This window comes from Labrus mixtus, chromosome 11, assembly GCF_963584025.1.
Source record: "Labrus mixtus chromosome 11, fLabMix1.1, whole genome shotgun sequence".
NCBI classification, from domain to species: domain Eukaryota; kingdom Metazoa; phylum Chordata; class Actinopteri; order Labriformes; family Labridae; genus Labrus; species Labrus mixtus.
In genome coordinates this window covers 20,184,981-20,209,149 of record NC_083622.1, presented here as the reverse complement: position 1 = coordinate 20,209,149, position 24,169 = coordinate 20,184,981, and the positions used below count along the sequence as shown (strand labels likewise).

At 45.0% G+C, this 24,169-nt stretch overlaps 1 protein-coding gene across 2 annotated transcripts in view; it reads left to right on the top strand.

Moving 5' to 3' along the window:
- Window positions 1-284: 284 nt before the first annotated feature.
- Window positions 285-24,169, top strand: part of kirrel3l (kirre like nephrin family adhesion molecule 3, like) — a 32,218-nt gene continuing 8,333 nt past the window's right edge. For both annotated transcript variants that reach the window (XM_061050696.1, XM_061050695.1), the window contains exons 1-4: window positions 285-890; window positions 20,686-20,841; window positions 21,434-21,583; window positions 23,635-23,792. In XM_061050696.1, coding sequence (XP_060906679.1) covers window positions 851-890; window positions 20,686-20,841; window positions 21,434-21,583; window positions 23,635-23,792 — 504 coding nt within the window. In that variant the 5' untranslated portion in view covers window positions 285-850. The remainder of the gene's footprint in view (window positions 891-20,685; window positions 20,842-21,433; window positions 21,584-23,634; window positions 23,793-24,169) is intronic.

The window sequence follows — 24,169 nt, the reverse complement described above, 5'->3', positions numbered from 1 at the left end:
AGTTCCGTTAAGAACTTAAAATGTGTCATCTCTAGATAAACAGCAGTGTGTATTAACCTCCAAAATGTGCACCACATTGTTTGAAGATTTTTATTTTCAAGTCTCAGTGAGGGCTACTCCACCTTAAACTGTTAGGGCACTCATTTAAAAGGGAATAAATGCTTTAAATACCCTCCCAGTGACGCCGCTCAGCCAATCACTGCTCCCTGGGGGCGGGGGCCTCGGACCCCCCCTACCCAGCTTCAGAAGCAGAGGGGCTTCTCCGATACAGCTCCTGCCAGATTTGGTTTTACCCCCTCTCTCCCCACCAGATGACTGTCAGTGCACATTTCCCATTGGCAAGAGGGAGTGAGAAGTAAACAGAGGAGAGCGACAGGGAGGGAAGAGTGTGCGAGAGAGAGGAGTGAGTGTGTTACACAGTGGGAACAGGGTGAGAGTTTATCAGCGCGCACTGCATGGCGAGGAGGAGAGATCGCTTGTAAGCAGGTTCAAAAGTGGACTGTGGATGAACGCACTGATTGAAACAATTGTTCACTAATGGACTGTAAGAGAGCGCGTGAGTGGTAAAAATCTGTGCCAGCGTGAAGGAAAACGGACACTGGAAAAGACGCTGACGCATAGGGGAAAGTTACCAACTATGGAGGAGCATTTTTAACTAATAGTTTACAGACTATTCGGACCATTCAGAGACAATTCCTTACAAGTGGATGATTTTATAGACGAACATCAGCGCTCGTTCGTCCGGTGATATTCCGGTGCCGCCGCGGAGGACTGTACCCAGCTCGGTCACATATCAGGCAGAGCGAGTAAATCCTTCCACATCACAGAACAAGCGGCCAGAGCTACTACAATGACGGCTTTATACCTCATCTTTTGCCTTATGGTCACAGGTAAGACACCCTTTTGTTCTTTGCTTGTTATGCATGCAGGTCTTTATTAGTGGAGAGGATGGACCGCGCTCCACACTGGCGCGCTGCGTCAAGCCATCCGGTGCGCTGCTGTAGGGGGAAAACGGAGATGCTGCAGTGCTACAATTCACAGCTGTTAATCTCTGGTAAATGTTTAATTAGTTTAGAAGGAGTGATTACAGCAGGAGGTTTCACTGTCTGTAAGCCGACACGGCGGATAATGGCACTGCGTAATTTTGGGATAGCTGTGATTGTTCCTGCTTTGGTTGAGATTTCGGATGTGTGAGAGAGACGATCTCTGTTTTAGGGGAATGAGTAGTCATTCATGGGGCTGCGAATACGGGCGCACGAACGGAAAGTTTCACTCAGCCTATAGTGCAAATCACATGGGATTTGTTGCTCGGGACTGCATCGTGAATGCCTATAAGGTGTCCATTCATAAGAAATTATTTTGTGTTTTTAAATGAGGACGTAATGCTTGGATACTAGAAAAGCAGAGAACGATGCAACGAAATAAGACAGCTACAAGCGGAGCTCCGCAGCTCCCTTAAGTTAAAGTCAGCAGTCCCCTGAATGTATTCCCCTTTTATTATTAAAACAAATCGATAGTTTGTATCCTGAAATCAACGAAGTGGGAATAATATGTTTTATTGGACATCAGGGCTTGACCTGAAGTTTAAGACGTAAAATTACAACACAAAAACCTATTCGTGGTGCGTAAACTCATCAGAAAGGGTGCATGGTCTCGCTTGTCCATGCGTCTGGGATGGAGCAAAGCAGACAGAGAGCGAAAGGGATACAGGGAGAGAGAGTAAGAAAGGGATGGATTGAGAGAGTGAGTGAAAGACATGAGAGAGGGGGAGCATTTGTTTTTCGGAAGACATTAAGAGACATAACGCACCCCCCCCCCCCCAACACAAACACACACAGAACCCCCTGCTGCTTTTTGTTTACAGAGTTGACAAAATTGTTTGTTTATGAATCTCTGAGTTTTCTCAATTTAATCCTTAAAACATACAATATTTAAACAACTAATAGTGCTTAATTTAATGCATGTCTGACTGTCTTATGAACATAGTTTTTCAAGCTTTATTCAACTTCCTGTGATCTTGTAACAATAGATAAGACAGAGAACATACATTTATAGTATGCATATAATCATCAAGATGCTTTATTTATTCACTGCAGCAATTAACATTAATTTACATTTTGCTTAGAAGCATTTTGAGAGTTGATAAACTATAGTGCAAATTACTTGGGATTTGGAGTTTTAGAGAAAGTAATGACATTTAAATGTAAGTGGATAAACAACACCATCACACTGACAAAGATCTTCTCTGGCAGGGTCAAAAAGTTGCGAAACTGAAATCCAAATTCTTTTATTTCTCCGCCTCAGCCAGAGGGTATGTTTGGATCTTAATGACTGAATCACATGCAGTTTTTGCAGCTCCAAAAAGCGAAATGGCAAAGCTTTCTCAATAGCCAGTTGTTGTCGGTACATCTTTACTTTCCGCCTCGGTTCCGCATGATTTTGTCGTTAGTCAAAGCTCTGGGGGGGAGGGATATGACACCGGCAGACCTCTGCTCCCTGACAGACTAGCAACAGCTGGATGAGACTGAGTGGTAGCTCGACAGTGGCATATTTCCCTCTGACCTAAACCTCAGCGCACACACACACACACACACACAGAGACACACACGACTCATCTTCTCCCTCGCTCTCTTAAACACACACGCACAAATAATGAACAGCTGCCCTAATTAGAACCTAAGAGACCCTAGACCTCATTTATTGTGCCAGTCTTCTACCGAATGAAAATTTGGCCACAGCACATGTCTCCCCTTTGAATTTTAGAAATGTATGCATATAGCATACATTTGTACATAAGTAGTCTCACATAGCACTAATAATTTACTCTCTGGTAAAGTCCCCTGGGTGCCCACAGGAATTGGAGCCCACATTGCATCAGTATTCCGAGTAATCTTCAGTGAGCTCTTTGGAACCTTTTGCTTTGGGTCGCCTGCGTCTCATCGGGCCAAGTTCAAAGGGCTGCAAGACGAGATTACTAGTTTCTCTCCCTTCCTCTTAAGTCGCATTGCCTGTCATGTCACACTATAGAGAAAAGAAGTGGAAATTTCCCACCTTGCTTCTTCTTCCCACAACTCTTTTGCCCAGTTGCAAAATGTGTGACTATGGGACGCAAGGACACGAGAGCATTTCTGCCTAATGGGCCGGAGGCGGCTGGCAGACTTTCACCAAAGGTTGAAAGCCTCTGCATGCACGTACTTCATGCAAGCTCACACAGGCACAGACGGAGAAGTGATATTAAGCTGAGGAAGTGATAAGCCCTGACCGAGCGCTCTCCTCCCCACCGCACCACCCTTCCCTTTCCCATTACCAGAGATTTGTCTTTTCCTCAGTGCAGCTATATTTGTGGATGCAGTGGCAGCAGGTCCCAAGAGCTTGGTTTTAGGAAACTGTGCATATTTTATGAACTGCCGTTCTGCTGCTCTTTGAATTCTTGTGGAGGAAATCAGAATGGGCAAAGAGAAACAGAGTTTAAGATGAGGATGGGGAGAGAGGACAGAGGAAAAGCCGTCTTGTTGCAGGGATAGATTCACTATGTCACAAGTGTCTTGATGATTAAGCTGAGAAGCTGCGGGGAAACACTGACTAAGAACACTGACAATCTTTAACCTTGTTTCTATCTTGTTGCTCCTGTCTCACTCTTTTGTCACACGTGCACTTGATCTCTCGCAAACACGCTCATGTTCTCCTGTCTCTCCGGTTGGTTTTCCTGTTCTCTTCTCTGTCATCTTCACTCCTTGTGATATAACGAGATTGAGGATAAGTAGCTAAGTGGGAAAAAGTTTGGCGGAAAGAACCTGGGCAAGCCAGCCAGCAGATGAGGAGTGTTAGAGACGTGGTGCACAATAATGCAGACGCAGCAGAACCCGAACACAGCAGAGTCTTGAACAGAAGTGTCTTGCATTATTTAGGAGACAAAGTCATGGCAAAGATATAGATGCATTTTGGCCTACTTTGATTTCCTGTCAGCGAGAGGCTTTTGTAATGGTTTTGCTGCTGGGGTGCTAAATTTAACATTCGATCAGATGTTCTCACATTTATTTACAGTAAGATCTTAATGTTATATCTTGATCCATACCCAAGAAATGTATTTCAGATGTCCTAAGTGTTTCACTGAAGCAGCTTAAAAGTTAATGTTTGAGATTTTCATTTCCATAAATCATCTCCTCTTGCCAACTCTCCCACACGCTCACAGACAGTGATGAAAGATCAACATCTTAAACTTAGGCCTGCTGTTTGTCCTCATCCCAGAAAATTGCCAAGCACTCATGCTATTGTCTTCCTGCCCTTTTCATAAACAGATAACCCTGTTTCCCCCGTCCTGCGCACACACTTACCATGTGTACAGCAGGACAGAATGGAAGGGGAAAAGAAACAATGGTGGCTTCATAATGTTGCCTGTCTCTAATCAGCTTTGCCATGCGGGTAAACACAGATGAAGAAGTTGGCAGAGTGTCCTGAGGCTTTGTTATCAGCTGTTAGCAACTTAACTGTATGTGCACGCTTGTGTGGCTAAACACAGCAAGCCAAAGCGTTCAGGTAGCAAACTGTGGATTGCACTTCAAGCCTCCTCAAGTATTATTTTAACCCCAGTCCACCCATCCTCTTTTTGTCTTTGCTTTCACCTTGGTGTCCGTCTCTGCACATCCTTACCTTGTATTCCTCTGGGGCGCGCAGAGAATCCAGGGAGGAAATGACAGGGAACGGGACAATGGAGGGGCTGTGTCAACTTCCTGCCATTGCCTGAAGTCTTCTTCCCCGGTTAAAGCGCTTCAGGCTGTATCATCAGCATACAGACTGGTGGGGACGGAAAAAAAACTTGTTTATTTCCTCTGTACAAACACACTAATGGAAAGAAAAGAGACAGGTAGAAACCGGGATTCTGTGCGTGCCACTAAAACAGCACCCCAAGGGAAAGAGTCATGGGTATACAGTGGCAGCTATTTAAAGGAAGGACCTGGATTGCATTTATCTCCCCCTAAAATACAAGTGTCACTACCTTGTAGAGAGATGTATCACTATTTCAAAAGACCCAGAATCCAACATACAACAGAAAGATTGCAGACATACTAGACCACACATTCATTTTTATTTTCCAATCAATTCCTGCCCTGCAAGACACGAATTTCATATCTCCTGCCGAGACACAAAAACCAATAGCAAATTGAAATTTATCTTCCACGTTGCCGCAATATCTGTTCCAGTGTTATCTTCACCAGCCGGGTTCCTTAACCTTATATTAAAGATAGCTCTGTTGGATTCTGGCAGCTGACTAGGGGCTCAGGAAAAGGAAAAGTTCAGCTAACAATACCATTAGACAACATTTACTTTATAGCAGAAGCTGTTTTTTTTCTGTCTTTTCATTGTATTCTCCTTATATTAAATTTGATAGTCAGTGGCACCTACTACTACACATAGGATCTGGCTGTTCCTATCCTTATGATATGTGCACATCATCCAGAAATGACTCCCCTCTGACCCAAATCCCCCTCCCCCCTCAATGAAAACATACACTGAGGTCAAGGGCATGGACTGGCACAGAGGATGATAAGATGAGATGAGTGTTTGGCATCTTCAGGGCTCTGTGCCCTTTCTGGAGCGATTAGTCAAAGTCCAACTGTCTAATTAATGATGCTGCAGCTCAGGACAAATCATCCCCTTGTCGTACTATGGCTAAAAACACAGTTAAGAAAACAGAGGCTGCCTCCCTGCTGCTCCCATTATAAATGATGGAAATAGTGCACACCCTAATGCTTCAATACTCACTCCTTAAAGTCCACTACTCTGCCTCTTACTCTTCTTTCCATCTAACCTGCCTGATGGTTTTAAGTGCCTGGAACGCTGCCACTAATATTGTGTTAGTACCATTAACCAAAATAGTGGTTTGTTTGTGACTCAGTCTCCTCTGCCTCTGCTCACTGAAAGACTCTCTCTGTGTTATACTGTAGGGGGCTGGGTGAAGGGTTGGAGAACGTGAAGCAACGTCTTTTATTTCCACTTTGGACATGGCTGAGAGACTCGTCCTGGGAGGTCTGCGAGAGAAGGCAGCCAATTTGCTATCAACTGAGGGTTGTCAGTCAAAGATTATTGATCGGGCTTTTAACTGCAGCTCCTTCAATGGTTGAAGCATGTTAATGTTATTGAGCCGTAGAGACGCGAGGAACAGTGAAGTGTGTGGGTGGTTTAGGCGGTTGGCGGTTGGATGGGTAGGAGGATATGAGGTGTGTCTCTCCCCAAACAGGCCCAATGGCATTAGAAAAAGGGGGGAGGGTGTGAGAGGGAAAGAAAGAAAAGGAAGGCAAAGGGGTCAAAGGGATTTACTGCGAGGAGCCTAGCATTTCAGGTAATGGATATGCTTGTAATGGTGTAAACCAAACCTGCTGTTTTTCTTCCAGCCTGGCAGAGGTGAAAAAACAACAAAGGTGTAACTGACTGCAAGTCTGGGGGGGATTAATAGAAAGCTGATATTTCAGCACCTTGGGCTAAACTTTAGATCTCAGGTGTACACTTGGACACACAGAGAGGGGTTGTGTGCATGCATGCGTGTATGTGTGAGTTTGCAAACGGAGAGTTGTGGATGGGGGTAAGGAAGGTGTATAGTGGGAGGCTTTTCTGCTTCTGCCACATTCCTGTGAAGCTGCAGCATGGAGGGCAATAACACATGGCTAAGTGCTTCCCAAGCTGACTGAGGTGAACCTATAACACCCCTCCTGAAGGAAGCAGCCCAACCATTGTTCCAGCACATTGCACCCGTCTGACTGAGGCATCCTAGCGCTGTGCCGATCCCAGGGGGTGGTTCTGGAAAGGAACGAGGCAGTGGAGGAGAGAGACTGATTGTTCCCTCCACAGACTATCCACAGATGGGGCTATGGTACAGGATGCTGGCTGTTTGCTTTAGAAAGTCCCAGGCGTTTGCTTTGCAGTGGCGGTGTACAGAAAGCTCTGGGGGATAGAGGAGGGGGGAGAAGAGAAGTGCCAGTTGAGACAGCAGCAGGGGAAGAGAAAGAGAGAGTGGAGAAGAGAGAGAGAGAAAGTGGAGAAAAGAAAGAAAGAAAGAAAGAAAAAAGGACCTTGCCTAATATGATGTCAGCGTGACTATAGTGTCAGTGCCAAGAAGGGAAGACAGATGAAACAGCCATACAATGATAGGGTAGTTGGGCGAGAGAGTGCTCAAGTCCTCCCCTGTTTCCAAACAGAGACATATAGAGGTGCAGATAATGGAGAAGGGAGGCTGAGTATACAGAGTAAGTGAGGAAAGGAAAAAGGAAGCGATGAGATTCGGGGAACCCGGGCTGCATCCATCATCTGGTTTGGTGCAGAAGCCATTTGTACCTATTGTTCTCCATAATTTGTTTTCTCAGAGCCTGTATTTGGGAGGGGGTGGGAAGGGGGAGAGACAAAGCTTCGGCAGCCATTTATTTTTGTGCTAATTACATAAGTGAGACAGCATAATTAGACGTATAGCTAAATAGACAATAGGCCAAAAGAGAGAAAGATGCACAGGATGAGACAGAAAGGTGTAGATGAATTCAAATAGATAAGAGAGGCATTGCCCGCTCTATTTCAACATTCAAGAGTGTGAGAGAACATGTTAAAAGAAGTAAAGGTGATGGAGAGGGATAAAAGGGGGAGGGAAAAGGAAGAGGAAAGGAGACGGGGCGATGGAGGGGATAAAAGATAAGAGGGAAGGAGAGAAAAGCCCTCTTCACAGACTGCACTTTGAGGTGCGGTCCAAGGCTGCTGGAATAGTCACATCATTTAATACACCTGCTCAGTGGGAGGGAAAGAGAGATATAAGGAGATGTCGTAAAGAAAAAGAGGAAAAGGGCAAAAGGGCAAAAGAGAAGAGAGGAAAGAGGAGATGGAGTCCATCTTTTGCTTCTTGAGATCAAAGGCAGAGAGTGGCTACATAAATCTGTTTGTTGTGGCTTGTTTGGGAGGGTCCCTGTCTGCGTCAATACAGCCACATGACAAACCCTCGAAGGCATCACAGTCTTCAGGGCCTATAGGGAAAGTTTTCTAGAGAGTTCTTGTGACTTTTTGGGCTGCAGGAAAGCCGAGAGGAAGTGTGGGAAGATTGAAAAAAAAGCTTGACCATGCATTATAGCTCTTAGTCAATATTTTGCTGCTGAATGTTTTGTGTACTTGCTAATCTGCTGTGCATCTTCTCAGGTTCACGTGTAGGCGGTGTGTGGGTGTGTTGAGCGCGTCACCAGCCTTTCAGGACTGTGATCCAGGGGAAGATAAATAGGACCCTAATGAAGCCACTCAATCACCAGCCAGTTAAAACTACTCACCAAAGATTGAGGGTCGGTCAGGCCTGATTGGAGGCCTATTGAAGCTGGTTGAGGGAAGCTCTTGAGCCGTCACACTTTAGATTAACCATTCACTGCACTATGGACCACAGCCTAACTACCCTTCTTTCTCGAAACAGGCCGCTGACACTCTATAGTAGCTCCAGTCAACTCCCTGATTGTGCTTGGAAGTTCTTTGGAAGCCAATTTAAGCTCAGTCCTTTGTTTAACTCCCCAGGAACTCAAGCTGGGACATATTGTATTGGTTGTGTTTTTGAGTATGTGTTCTTTTATTGGGCTGAGGTTAAAGTTTTATTTGGCCTGTCTCTGAGCATGTGATATTTTGTTATAAAAGAACTGGGTGTATTTCAGAACTAGCACATACCAGTTTTTTTTTTGGGGGGGGGGGGGGTAAAAGAGAAGGTGCATGAGAGAAATCAATGGCCCAATTCAGCCTATTACAGCCATGACTGTTGCTGTAATGGTGTGGAAATGGACAGTGGTCATGTGGATCCTCTTTTCTACCTCCAGGCTTGGATCACAACTGAAGCTCCGATTCATTTCGTCCCAGCTTTGATTAAAAAAAAAAAAAAGTAGTCTGAGGATTTCAAAGAGTCTCACATGATGGTGACGAGGGAAGAGATCCTCCCATTTTTTGAAACGGATGAGACCTCTTTTCTGCCAGGTTTGCCGAAGGACAAACATAACACTGGGCTGCAATTTTGCTCAACAAATAATGGCTACTCTGGTTCTCTCTCCCTCCAGCCTATGCCTCTTTGATCCCAGGTAATGTGTTAACAAGCAACGGGTTCATGGAATACCCACAACATTAGGATGTGTATTCACGTCAAGGTGTGAGAGTGTGTGTGTGTTTGCACATGTGTGGCTTTATGCCTGTGCGTGTGTGTTTTCACACCAATTAATGGATTGCTTTATATGCCTGCTGAGGTGACGATGGCCTGTCTCTAGCAGGGCATTGCTTTTTCCCCCCCCCCTTCTGTGTGAGCTTCAATCCACAATGGCTTAGACCCTCTCTCACACTAACACATTAATGAGAGCAGTCTAATTAGACCTGGTGGTTTCATAAAAGGGACTCCAGAAACCGCAGCACCATTGTGAGTTTGCCTAATCAGGGGACCACTAAAGAAAGAAGACCCACTCAGTTCACACATATACAGAGACTTGCTTGGACTCACTCAAATTAGCGTCCAGTTAATTGGTAAAGAAGCACAAAAAGCATCCCCTTCCCACACACACATTATGACCACTGAGGTTCAGTTCTTTTTACTCCTTCCCATTTTGCTCTCTCGCTCCCACTGGTAGCATTCCTCCCAAGAGGGATGCAGTGGAATGACTTTCCTCTCCTTCATCCCTCTCCCTCACTCAAGATAATTTAATCTCTTCAATATCAAATAATCACCCACAATTTCTCAGCCTTTTCTAACCTTATCGCTCAAACAGGCTACCTCTTGGGGACGAGAATCGTTCCACCTTGTTGAAAAAGAGGAGAAGGAAGAAAGGATGTATCCCAGAATAGAGGGGTGGCAGGAAAGCTCTCTAAGGAGTGCTTTGTAATGCCTCTGTTTTTGCGTTCTCATGGGCCATATGTGAAACAGAAGGCGAAGAGAGGAGAAACGAAAGGATAGAGAGATACAGAGGAAGACAAAAAGAGAGATATAATCTTAAAGGAAAAAAGGGGATTTGTTGGTGATGTACGTTTTTTACTTAAGGTCTGGGGCTCTAACTTGCGTCCCACAACACTTAACATGCCCCCAGCCATCTCTCCTGGCAGTTAATTAGAATCCAATAAGGTTGCCGCCTGTTGGTCATTGTTCCTCCAGTGTGTTTACCCTTTCCAGAGGCTCCATTCCTTGCTTAATCTGCCGAGAAGCTGAATGTCAATAGGTCAGGCCAAGACTCCAGAGCCCTGAGAGAGAGGGAGAGACAGAGCAACGGGAGAAGAAGAGAGGATCAGGGGGATGAAGGAAAGGGGTCATCTCCCTCGCTCTGCTTTCAATATTTTTCTGCTATTCCATTCTCCTTGTTTTTTCCTCCTCCCACCCTTCCTCTTGCGTCTCCTCTTCTCTTCTTTTCTTCTCACTTCTAATCCGTCCTCTTGATTGTTCTAAGCTGCTTTCAGCCAGCCCCTGGGAGGGGGGGGGGGGGTGTTGGAGTCTGTTTTAATTAAGATTTAAAAGACGACTCCCTCAAGAAGGGGAGATTTAAGAGCAGGATGGACTGAGCAGTAGTAAATGAGCGGGGGGTAGGACAGAATGTGGAGAGGACTCAAGAAATATCAATAATCGGTAAACGGAGATGGTTAAAAAAGCTATGATTTTACACTTAGAGAAGGGCATGTTGCACACAGTCACGCGAACACAGTGTGGCCCCTGAGGTATTCTTGTGCCTTAGCCAAATAGGATTTTCTCCCATTTGTAATCAAGTGGCACAATCTATACAGCTCAATCTCAACTTCCTGTGATTCATACCATATCCTGTGAGGGTGATATTGGATCAGTGGTAGCCACCAGGCAGGCTGAGGGAGTTATCTCCACACTCTGTCTAGTGATCGATCATCTCAACAGATGGCCTTAAGAGCATGTAACGCTTCACTTGTGTATCATAGCCCAAAATATGTGGCCACTTGGTCGATGTGACCTGCCAGAAAAAAAGTTTTCCAGTCAGAAAGATAGAAGGAATGACAGAAGGTGATCTTAAGATGTGTGCTTTAATAAATTAAAAAGTCTGCTTCCATTGTCTTTGTAGCATGATCAGACATGTGGACAGAATCTGAACTCATTTCCCTGAGTAATGTGGTTCTATTTGGGTGGCATTGTTGGCACAGTTGAAGCTCTAGACGTCCTTGTTAGACGCTTAATTAAAAGTCTTCTCGCATGGGGACAAAAGGAAATTTCTCTGTCTGGCCATCAAAGAAGCAGCCACTGTTACTTCTATTGTGTTAAAAAAAAAAACGTGTAACATAGTGTGTGTGTCCGTATGCAGCCTGAGAAAAGACGTGTGCTACATGTTTGGTAAAACAGTCACATCGTACACATCTGCCCCTACCACAGACTGAACGTTCTTCATCCAGAGTAAAACCCCCAAAGAAAACGCATCCCGTAAACAGGCAACATAATAAAGTGTTTAAGTTCATCAAGCTACAAACCTGCTGCTGCAGCCTTTAAGGTGTTAAAGGCCGGCCAGGGGTCAAGAGCCCAACCCACGGCATTCACTACCATGACACATCCCAACACTCAGCCACCATATGTGCAGGGTTTCACAGTCAATGAGCCGACCCACCCAGCACGACAAAGACCTATTGAAAGCTGCTTGACTCCTTGGAAATCTGCAATGCCATGGTATGATTGGGACAGAATACAACACTAGTCCAGCCAATGGAGTAGAAGATACAGAGAAATAAAAGGAGTGTTAGTGAGAAGACAAAGAACTTTCTTTGAGCGGATAAACGCAAGCATGATCTCGCCCTCAGCCTGCTTGCTGCGGCTCCATCGCTTGCCTCCATCAAAGCCCCCTGAGATTCTCCCTGCAACACTCTGCCTCCGTCACTCACAGCTCTGTTAATAAGGCCAGCAGTAAACGCCAGGAAAGATATGCAGGGATGAAAGATCCTTCCTTCATGTTCTTGCTTTGAGGATGTGTTTCCGGGTGTCAAGGGGAGGAGGGGGGGGGGGGGAAACTGCAGCTTTACAAAGTAAGGCTGCATTTGAATAGAAACAATAAACCCATTCGCTTATAAAATAATATTGTGTGTCCCATATCCTGTCTTGCGTAAGCTCTGGGGAGTTTTGGCAGACATGAAAACGCTGAAGGTAAAGAAGAACCAAATAATAAAATGTGTGGAGTTCCTTGGGGAGGGATACATCACACATATATTCTTTCACCGCAGCGATTAATATCCAGGAAAAAAAGGTCAAACTTGACTTGAAACGGTCCAGTATATCACAGTTACATTCAGAGGCTGCATTTCATACATCAATCCCTGCTGTGATGTCTCATCAGCCTGGTCACACAGGAGAGACCCACACCGCACATTATCAAAGATTGATGGGATGTCCTAGTTAAAGACAGGGGGAGGAGGGATGACTTGTTAGAGACAGGAACTTTCCGGCACTCTCTGCGTTTTTGGGGGTGTTGACTGTGGCTTGAATGGCCTTTTAGTTTAAAATTCACGTGTCATTACTGTAGCAGCAAAACGTTATGCAAGGTTTGACTACTCCCTGACCTAAAGACCTGACCCCAAGACTTGCAGGATAACTTGCAAATGCAGCAATTTTTTTTGAAACCAGAGCTCTCACATAAAGCTCAGGAATCTAACAACATACGCTAAGCTTTCCATCTCCTCCCATCCGCCCTCTTCTCATCCTCCTTCTGTAACTGAAGACAAAACAAACTGACAGAACAAACAGGCAAATTATCCCAAATCCTTTTTTCTCTAACACACAACCCAACCATTTCTTATATCCACTGTTCACCGTCATCCTACCCGTTTCTTGTTCAGAGCGCTTGCTTAATAATTAATTGATTAATTAGCTTGCTCATTAATCATTTATACATTAATCATGGCCTGATTTTTTTTTTTTTCTAGTGGAAGCGGAGCAATCTGAAAAAACCCTGACTTCACATTTCACTCTAATTATGCTCCTTTACTAATCAACGCTTAAGAAATGGAGTTTCAGGAAATTAGTTTTCCCCCCTTCCCTTCTTTTTCTCACGACAAAGCAGGATGTATTGAGGTCGGCAGGTAACGTTTTTTTCCTCCTCCCTTTCTTGTGTTCTGGAAGCTCTGAGTCATCAGTAATTTTAAAGGGATGATTTAAGTTACAGGCAATCTGATGAGCAGAATAAAAATTTGATGTTAAATTATAACCTCGCCTTTTCTGCACCTCTAGATGAAAGAGGAAGGGGAGAATAATTCTTCACACAGACTTACCGCAGACATTGATTAATAAATGGCAATTTGAAGGCCGTTTGTAAGAACAGAGAGGTGGCAGCGTTGTGAATCACACTCTTATTGTTTTCACTGGATCCACGGCTCTCCTGGGAGAGGAGGTAATTTGTTTAATCGCCAGGAGTTATGTTCTCGGAACCGTGTGATGGGAAGATAGGATAGTTCAGAAATACCCTCTGTTATGTGCATGAGAAGGGAAGAGAGGAGAAATAGTTTCAAACACTTTAATTAGAGGTGTTTTGGTGCCTTTGTGTTCCTGTTGGATGCAGAGTTCACAACACAGCTCAGCTGCTTTCTCTGAAGGGGGCTCTTGTCAGCTGCTGACAAAAAAGAATTATGCATCAAATTAAAGAGAGCTCCAGCGAAATGGAGGCAAGTTGGGCATTAACCTCTAAGCTTTAAAAAGCACACATATTAAGCAACACTAATGAGAGTCTCATCGAGCTGCCTCTGTTTTATATTCAAACGCACACAAAAGCGCGGCTTTGACTACAGTGTGGCACCGCTGCTTCTCAATGAGGTTGTCTCTCCTCTTCATCTCACCAGCAGCAAACACAGCACAAGTGAACAATAGCATAGATGGCCTTTTTACTCTAATGAGATGCATACATTTACAACATTACCACCCTCATTAAAAAATAATAATAATAAAAGGGAAAAAAAAGTATTAATTATGAAACGCACTACTTCCTATCGTGAAGAGCCAAGGGGGTCTCCACTGGGCTCAATTAGGAAGAGTAGGCCGCAAATCCCTAGACTAAATTAATTGACACCCCAGGGCATTAGACCCAGAGTCCCAGTACAGAATCTATGTAGAGAACTCCTTTGTTTTCATTTCAAATGCCTTTTAAAGAAAGCAAGAGATGGAGGCAATTTTAAACATGATCTCTTCATTGTTTTATGGATTTTTAATCTATTATTTATTTAAATATTTCTTTGTTTCGTTTAGTTGTCATGTACACTGCAGGCATGGAAAAGATTGACACGATTTTCACTGAATTCCACCCCCATCTTTTAGAAGCCTTTTCCATCACATGTTGTGCGCCATAGCTGTTTATCCAGCATGTCAGCTGTTGTGCACACACTAAAGCAGGGCTTTTGCAAACAGCACAAGAAGTTAATGATTTAAAAGCACTGTAAATTATACTGAAAGCCCTTCCATCTAAAACAGTGGTGGAAAAGGGGGAGGGAAATAGAGAGGGAAATTAGGATACGGAGGCAAAAAAAAAGAAAAAGCAAGAGATAGGGAGAGCGAACGAGAGAGCGAGAGAGACAGGGAGAGGTGGAGGACAGAAAAGGGCTGGAACTGTGACACAGATCCAGCCAGCAGCTGTCTTGCACTGAAAACACCAGGGGGTAAGCAGGAATGACATGAAATGACAAGACTAGCTCAATCAACATCTTGTCAACACTGCTGGCTGATGTGTACAGACAATTTCATACCGCTGCCACCGATTCCTTACCCCTTTTTTTTTATTCCTGTCCCGCTGCCAGCCAGCCAGCCAGCCAGTCAGTCACTTGCTATCTGTCTGCACGGAGTCAGCTCTCAGCTCTTTTGGCTCTCGTCTTCAGAGTGGGGGAGCTGTTTAAAAGCTGTGCAGGAATTATACTCAGAAAGATGCTTTTGCCCAATAGAAACCCTAAAGATATGGGACTGTGACAGTGAGTGTTTGCTTTGTGGTCGCGCACATGTGTGTGTGTCTGTGTGTGTGTGTGTGTGTGTGTGTGTGTGTGTGTGTGTGTCTGTGTGTGTGTATAGGAGGAGACAGTATAAGAATAAGTGTATTTATGGCACTGCAGCACAGTGACTGGGCGAACCATTCACACATTGACTATGTCACATCAGCACTCTTGCCCACCTCCCTCCCTCTCAGCCTCCTCCCTTTTCTTCCCCTCCTGGTATGCATACCACTCTATTATTCCATCCACTGCATCTGCTGCAGCAGGTACCCAGGGAGAAGCTCTACCACTGCCACCCATGTGATCAACCTCACTGCTGTCCTGATGTGTTCACTGCCCCATTCCAGCAGAGAAAAACCTGGTGGTGACAGCCTTGGAGACGGACTGATTACAGCGTTCCATCAATCCCCCTCTCAGGCCTTCTCCTCTGCAATTGGAAGCTGACAGGAGCCCACTTTTTCCATTTTTACCTTGCCTCAGTTTTTCCGCTCTTTCAAACATGTAGTGGCTCCTTTTTTTTTTTTTTAACTGTTGTTCTCCCTTCTCTCTGCTGTCTTGAGTGTTGTGGTGACAAGATGACACGAACCCCTGTGATTTTCACACCAGGGGATGCAGAGAGTGAGGGGACAGGAGGGGATACAAGGTAGTGGAGAGGAAGAGATGTGGAGAAAAAAAAAGTGCAAGGGAGAGGCTGGCAAGAGATGACAGCTGACATCGAGTCTGGAAAAGCAGAGCGGTGGCAGAAAGAGCTATAGAGAAAGCAAATCAACAATTAGTAACACCTTATATAACTCTCAGAGGGGGCCTGCTAGGCATTGATTTCAGGGATCATGGCTCACTTACTGTAGACGCTTGAGCGATAAACAGAGGAATGAGAGGATGGATTGTTGAGGGATGAAGGAATGGAAGAGAATGCTCCGGGTTGGGGTATCAACAGAGCAGAAGAGGGGAGAGGATTTGCGGGGAGGGGGGTTTTGGGGGGGCATGGTGGATGAGCGGGTCCACTCTGGTAAAAAGGGTCGAGGTCTGAGCCAAGATTTTCACAATGGAATAAAGGCTGAAAGGGGAGGCTTGGAGGATTAAACTCCAGCAAAACAGCTCTTAAATAGCTGTTAGACTGCAATTTGGGAACCAAAAAAAATACAGAATGGGAGAAAAGATAGTAAGCGTGGGTGGGTGGGTGTGCAGCTGGAATGCAATGTGGGAGAGAAAGGATTGAAGAGAGAGCGGGACGCATTAAGGTGTGAGAGAGGACACCATCTGCAGAGGCACAAGCTGAAGCAGTTTTTTGCAGCAGTCCAAGAGAAAACAGAGAGGGTGCTGGGTGCCATACTGCCACAAGTTGGTGGGTGGTATCTGCTGTTAGCCCTCCTGCAGTCCCTCAGAAGTTCTGTTGGAGTCGTTGTAATGAGCTTGGTAGGCAGATCAAACATGAGATGAGCGCTGGGACCCCTTCGGGACATACTCTTTAGTTGAGCTACCTCAGCATGGCTGTCTGTTTGTTCACATGCACACACAAACAGGAAGTGGAGGACAAAAAGGACTCAAAACAAAGGGATAATAATTCCATACAGAGAGAAATGGAGCTTGCATTTTCCAGCCTGATTTAGAAGCCTTATCTAGACAAGACACAATGGATGGCATTTGGGGAAAGGGGCTGTTTATTCCAAGCTTGACACTTTTTTGCCAATTGCCTTGTTTTGTATTTTCTGCTCTTCCTCCTTGTTTTCTCCTCTCTGGTTTTTATTGTGGAAGACTCACACCAGCTGGACGCAGGATTCTGCCTCCGACACCTAGGTGAAAATGCAAGAAGATATCAGGCTCTGTTTTTGTTTTTGTTACAATTTGAATTATTACTGCATAGTGCCAATTAACCATTCCAGTTAAGAGCACTTGTATTTATAGATCCCATGGGGCCAGATGTTGCACTGTTTGTACTGGATGGGAATGAGGACATGGAATAACATCAGGACTAAAATAGAGACTCTGTGAATGCAGCTTGGAGCCTCTTCAGAGTAAATGCAGTTGAGTGTCATTGTAAAAAACGGAAAATTGGAGGACATCACCCGAGCTGTTACAAACAAGAGAGTATGATGTTATATCCGGTTGTATCTGAAGGAGGTGACTTTTTGAGTGCCGGGTTAAGTTGATTTATGACCTGCAATCTGTTTTTTTTGGTAAGATTACCAAAATGGCATCGCAGATTACCACTCTGGTGACTTAAAATAAGTGCACTGTGTGTATTAGATCCACATTTCATCTAAAGGTTATCGTCAATGCCATTATCTTTCTCATTCTTTAGCATTATGGCTGGCTCTTACCCTTATACATTAGCAGCACACACGCACACACACACACACACTTACACACACAGTAGCTGGTTCAATCTAATTCTATCAAGGCAGATGTCCCATGGTGGACGGATCATTGCTGACATCTGTCCATCCCTTCCTGATCCTTTCCGATGTGAAAGTATCCCTATCTGTTCAGATGGAGGAGAGAGAGTGCTGCCAGTGCCAGGGTCCATGCAAAGCTCTTTAATAGGTTATGTCCAAGTCGGAGAAGCTGTATTTTTGCACTTAACGCCGACCATGTGACAGAAAGAGCATAGTCACTGTGTCAAAGTGACAGCTAAATATGCCTCACAAGTTGCTTTCCCTATCAACACTGCCCCACCCTCCAGATATAGTATAAACATATATGGCATATTTTTAGAGACACACTGAGCCCACACAATTCGGAAGAGATGCCATGCACACACACACACACACACACACACACACACACACACACACACACACACACACACACACACACACACACACACACACACACACACATATATATATAAACTTGGCCCAATGTGCATCCAGGGGCGTGAAATGATATTCCATTTTGAGAAATCCGGATTAAAAAGTATCAGGCCAAATGTGTTTTGACCTTGTTACTGGGGGATGGAAAAGCACACACACACACACACATACACCGCAAAGGTAAGAAGTCGAGTTTTTTGTGGCTAGGACTTGTAAATCTAAATTTTACCCACCTTTAAAGTAATTTTAGAGCACACCACATGAGGCACATCTAATCTGCCATGTGCATATTTACCTGCGTATTCATATTCAGGCGACTTGGTAAATAAAGTAACAGCTTCTGCAGAAATTGGGGGGATTCGGATCTTTCTCTTCTGAGTTGATTTAATTGGAACAGTCAGCTAAAACCCTGAACACTCCTGTGTTGTGGAGTTTGTGTACATGCTTGTGTGTACGTGACACTGCAACACACCAAGACCAAGCCTCCTTACACCCACATTTCCTCACTTCTTCTGACTGCCTCTCCTCCACCGTTTCTTTGTCTTCTTCTATTCCTTCCTCTCTCCTTCTGTCAGAAATGTATTCATGTAATTAAGCTGCTAATACACCGTCAAAGAATTGTCTAATTCAGCAAGGAGGAATTAAAGGAATCTGGCATGAGTCATTAGCCCGTCGAGATGTTCTGTTGAGCGTTTTCAATAAGGGAGCTGGAGAGCCATGAATCACTCCTATGGCATGAAGACGTTCGCTGCAGCACGCTGCACTCTATATTTGTACGCCTGTGTTTGTATGTGTGTGCACACAGGGTGTTAATTGCCATATGTGAGCATGAGAAATTGCATGTGGGTGAGGTAAAGAGAAACAATTGAATGCATGTAATCAATCTGAACAATCAACCAATGCACTGAATTATTACCCATTGTAAACATTTAGATACTCTGGGCAAGATACTTAATTGCAATCAATGTTTGAACTGTTGTGAGTACAAAGACGAAAATCCCCTAACTCACTCTGCGAGGGAAAGCATAGGAAAACGCTTGATAGCTCATAAATGCCGATTGTTAGGGGACAGACTGTAAAAACAGCATTTTTAAAGGTATGATGGGAAAATGCCAGCCTTCGCTAAACACCTAATAGCCTGAGCTAGGAGATGTTTCACTTCTCATTGACGCTCTTAAATTGGCCCCTTTTGATCCGCAATGCCTGACACACATACAGCCTACCTGTTTGCATCCAGCGCTCAATAAGCTTTTCAAACATTTGGGTTAAAATGATGTACAGGGAGACATTATTGGTGAACGAGCATGCATTGTTGTCTGACGTTTTGTTTCTTCTCAGTTATCTGTTAACGTCTCTTTTGGCCCAGATAAAAAAAAAAAAAGCAAGAGTATGTGCGCATGTGAAAATGGATTTTGGGGCAGTTGGAGCCATGGAGAACTCAACGTGATGAACTCTCTGTTTGCGGCTTTGATTGTGCCGTTGCGCGACACAGGAGGGAGGGAGGGCGCAAAGGGAGAGGGGAGGAGGGGGCAGGGTTCAGTCCATGGTGCACCCCGAGATGAAGTGGATAATTGAGTGCAGAATAAACACTGCCAACAACCTCGGACCCCCTCCCCAAAATAAAACTGGATAGATTAGAACAAGAAAGATGGGGGAACAAGCCGGGGGGGAAAGAGAAAAGGGGTGAGAGAAAGAGAGAGAGAAAATCCCAGCTACCCTCTGGGGGGAAAAGCTGCTATTGAAAAGCTATTAAACTTGCATTTAGCAGGATTGATTGGAAATGAAGAGGCCTATTAAAAGAGAGGGACAAGGGGACAATAGCGCGTCTCTGGCCGCCGTATGTTGCCCTCCTTTCAGCGGCTTTCTTCACTGGGAGGGGGGGGAGGGGGGGGCAACCCTGTCTGTTTAAGCGCTCCCACCAAGAGAAGCAGTTCAGGGGGGGCTTAGTACTGCCTGAATAGAACCCTCTTTATCTGCCTCTGTCCCCCTTCCCTTCCATTCTCCACCAAGCAACAAAGAAAAAGAGAAGGAGAATGAGTTTTTTTAAGTCCTCTTCACGACTCTCACAGACACCCCACTTAGATAACCAACCAACTGCCTTCCTTCCTCCCTCTCCTCCCTCTCCTCCTCCTACCTTCCCCTACGGATTAGTTACCTCTGGAGTGTTGCCATCTTCCCCTGCCAGTAGGGTTTGTAATGCTCAATCGTTAGCATAGTGGCACAAACAGTTGAAACCGCGGAGCTATATTCACACTGTGTTTATGTATGCGTGTGAAGGCGGGCCAGCCAATCCGGTGAGACCGCGTGCCGTGCTTAAACACAGCAGTGGAACGGCGGCAGGTGTCTCTGCTGACTTTCAGCAGGCTCAAACGGATAGTTCTCTGGGGAGTTTTAATGGAGTTTTGATTGTTTAACATCCACTTTTACAAAAAGCACCGCGAAAGAGTGGCACATTTTTCTCCCAGGAAGTGTGTTTGCTTCATGTCAGCGAGCACAGAACCATATGGTTTCGGGAAAGAGTTAAATAAGTTATGAGGCGCAGCTGACTCTTCCTTTTAGAAGCCACATTTATGGGGAGAAAAATAATATTTTCACATGTCAGCCTTGCCCATTCTCTCAGCAAGTGCCATGAGAACAAGAGAGCGAGCAGTCCGGTTCATATGAATCTGCTCTCTTTTATACACTATTCAAACCCTTTATAGTGGATGTTTTATCTTTCAGCACTGCAAAAAAACATACTGGCATTACATTCTCTGCTGCTAGCAGAAAAGAGAAATCGGCCCTGAGCAGCATCCTTTGTACCTACTATATGTTTACTATGTCTTGTATTCTATTTTTTGAATGTCAGAACTTATTGTCCATCTACTTGTTATGACAATTTAAATTCTAAGACATGTTTTATTTACATCATGCTTTCTCCATTTTCTCACAGCAGCCACCCAAGCAGCCTACTTCTCCCAGCAGCCACAGGACCAGGTGGTCGTATCTGGTCAGTCGGTGACTCTGCCTTGTGTCATAGTGGGATATCGGGGAATGGTACAATGGACAAAAGATGGACTGGCTCTGGGTGGAGAGAGAGATCTACCAGGTATTATCTGTTTTTCTCTCTCGCTCTGTTGCTTTCTGTGTGTTTATTGCTCTTTGTGTCTGTCTCACTACGATCAATGCCAGGTCTCATTAGAAACCAAGTCTCTCCCTGTCAAACGATGGAGTTTTACGCAAATTAATGTTTAGAGAACTATGTACCACAGGCAGGTCAGCTACAGCAGCACACAGAACTTTAATTTGTTGCTCAGCATTTTAAGGGCCTTGTAGGAAGGTAGATAATCAATTGGCTTTTGTCACGCACTGACATTTAAATGTGTGGCAGACTAGAGAGAAGGTGGAGAGGCTTCCTCTTGACCTTAGCCACCCCATCTTTATTATGTCTGTGTTTAAAGGACACACTCCTCATGCGGAAGCCTTCTCACGTGTTGCATTTCTAGCCTCACGCTGGTCCGCTAACGCGACGGCTCAATTCCTGGCCCAGTGAGGTGCTGCTTTTGCTTTCATTTGTGTCTTGCCACGTTTTTCTAGCCTTTGTTTACGGCACAAGTCTGTTCATTTTACAGTCCTTTCATTATGTGTTTGTTGTAGCTGGGTTTGTCTCTGACTCTATTCTCTGTGCTGGCTTCACGCAGGCTGGACGCGCTATTCCTTAATGGGCGACCCGCTATCAGGCGAGCACAGCTTGCTGATCGATTCGGCAGAGTTGGTGGATGACGCGGTGTACGAGTGTCAGGCTACACAGGCAGGACTGCGCTCCCACCGAGCCAAGCTCACTGTACTAGGTAAGATACACAGCTCATGCATGATCCCCGCAGCCAGCCCTCGTGCCAAAGCCCGCAGGCTGGCAGCGCTTGGGAACAATCAGGGGAGTGTCTTAATCACACAGCACAGACACATGTAGACAAATACATACATGTATCAACAACCCCTACAATACACAAAAAGTAGCCTCACATTCATAATGATCATGGAGGAATCAAAAATACATCAAACACTTCTCAGGTGATTTGCAATTCAGAAAAAAACTCTGATTACCCCTCACAGATAAACCCATCATAAATCTAGTTTTCTGGTGTAAAAATCATGTCCTGAATATATAATACAAACCGAGCAAGGCTCAGCCAAGAGCCTGAACTTGAAAAAAGAAAAGAAAAAAGGAAAGCCCTCTGCTCTCAGTGGCAGTAATCAAGACTGTGGACGTCTGAGATAATGTGATTGCTGCAGTCACAAATGACTTGCGTAGTGGCTTGAAAGTCAGGGTCTGCACAGTTAGCACATTTTACAGTGAGCTACAACATTTGTCAACTGCAAGGCGCTTTTTACATTAACATGATGTGAGTGATCTACTTCTTCGCACAGACATTCAGGAGGGCAGTGGGGGAGGTGGGGTGGGGGTGGGGGTGGGGGTGGGGGGGGGGGGGTGAGGAGGAGGAGGACGAGGGCCAAGTCTCTTAAGGATTGGAATCAGCAAAGCACTGCTGGCATCTGGTGGCATGCAAAGGAATATCACTTAATTAATTTGTACTGTCCATTGTCCATATATGCACCTATAAGCTAAGTGTAATACAGAATGAGTTGGAAAACAAAGAGTTACAATTACACAGGCATGGTGCTGAAGTGTGTCCCACAGAAGCAGCTTTCACCACAGAGCCTTGAATTGTCCTTGAATCTGCTACCACTGAGCTGTGAATTCCGAGTTCATTGAGGCAGGGTGACAAGCGCTTCTGGGTTGCCGTGAAAAGGCAAGCAGATTGAGATCACGCTATGTCAGAACATTTCAACTAAATGAATAGACTCCGACAGTTCACCTGTGTTCATCAGCCCACTGCTCTGTGTCTAGTGTCGCTGTCAGAGCGGCACAAAGCAGCGCGGTCATCACATGCCCACACACAGCCGTAACGATGCCTGTGTGGAGGCAGCAGAGAAAGTTGATAATATTGCTTTTCCACGTTGAAAAAAAGCACTCAGAAAAACAACGGCTCGTGATTCATGACCATTATATGCACTTCATAAGAATATAAAGATATAAATGAAATCGGGTGCATCGCTCAGACATCTGCAGTACGTTTCTGCAAGTTTATGTGCGGACATAAGGGGTGTTAAAGAGAGAACAAGGCTTTTTTTTCTTCTGCACATGTGTAGGTGTGTGCACACGTCTCTATGTGTGTATGTGTAAATCAATGTGGCCAGATGAGACCAAAGCAATCCTGCACAGTCAAAGGAGTCAACGGCGGGAGTGCAGTCAGGGGAATCGGCATGGAAATTAAAATCACCTAGCACTCGGATTCCATTAGTGTCCATGGCGCGGCAGCGGAAGGACCTCTGACAATTCAGATACACACAGTGAAATTGGTTCGGTGGAGGGAGCGAAAAAGGCCAGCACAAACCCCATGTTTACTCCTTTTCTTATTGGTTGGGGAGATAGACGGCTTCATCAGGGGTGGCATGCTTGGCTTGCCAGTGGTGCGTGCGAAACCATGCAAATAAATGAACAAATAAGCAATTCAGTTGAAACATCAGTCTGCAACAATAAGAGCAAATAGAGTAATAATGCAAGTCCCAAGGAAGGAAATAAATAATAGTTGAGTGTATGTTTTTTTTTCCAAATGACAACTGTTCTTGCTATTTTCTCCTGTCTGAAACTACACCTTGTTAAACCAACACATGGCCTTAAGAAGATGTTGTTTGCCTCTATTGCTGCTGCGACATATTGATGCTGGGCTAAGAGCAACAGCAAACTCAATATCAGAACGACTTCTTTGTGGCTCTGTTCTGGCCTGGAGCCGTAATGAGATTTCTTTGTTTTGAGTGGTATGTTTGTTGTGTTTTACAGTTCCTCCTTCAGACCCAGTGGTGGAGGGCGGCCCTGTTGTTCGTCTTAAGGCCCACACACCGCACAACCTTACCTGCAAAGCCTCAGGAGCCAAACCTGCTGCTGAGATCACCTGGTACAGAGATGGAGAGGTCATGGAGTCTGCGATTTATTCTAAGGTACGGTGAGAACAGATCTCATGCACGCCACTATCATTCAATCACTAACACCCACACGATATACTCAAAACGCAACGGGAGGCAGAGATAAATGCAAAGCTATTCAAAACAGAAATATCTTCTCTTAGGGTATATAGTCCCCTTTTCTTTCCTCCCTCTTTCTCTTTTTTTCTTTTCCTTCTTCAGTGTTTTCAGTTTTTTTTTCCCTATCGCCAACCTTCTCTCACACTATTTGTCCGCTCACCCTCTGCAGTCCCCCTCCCATTTTTACTCACGCCTGACCCCCCCCCACTCTGCCTCACCACCCCCCTCTCTTTCACTAACCCCCTCCATCCCTTTTTGCTCGCTAATGCAGCGACACTACAGCATAACTGGAG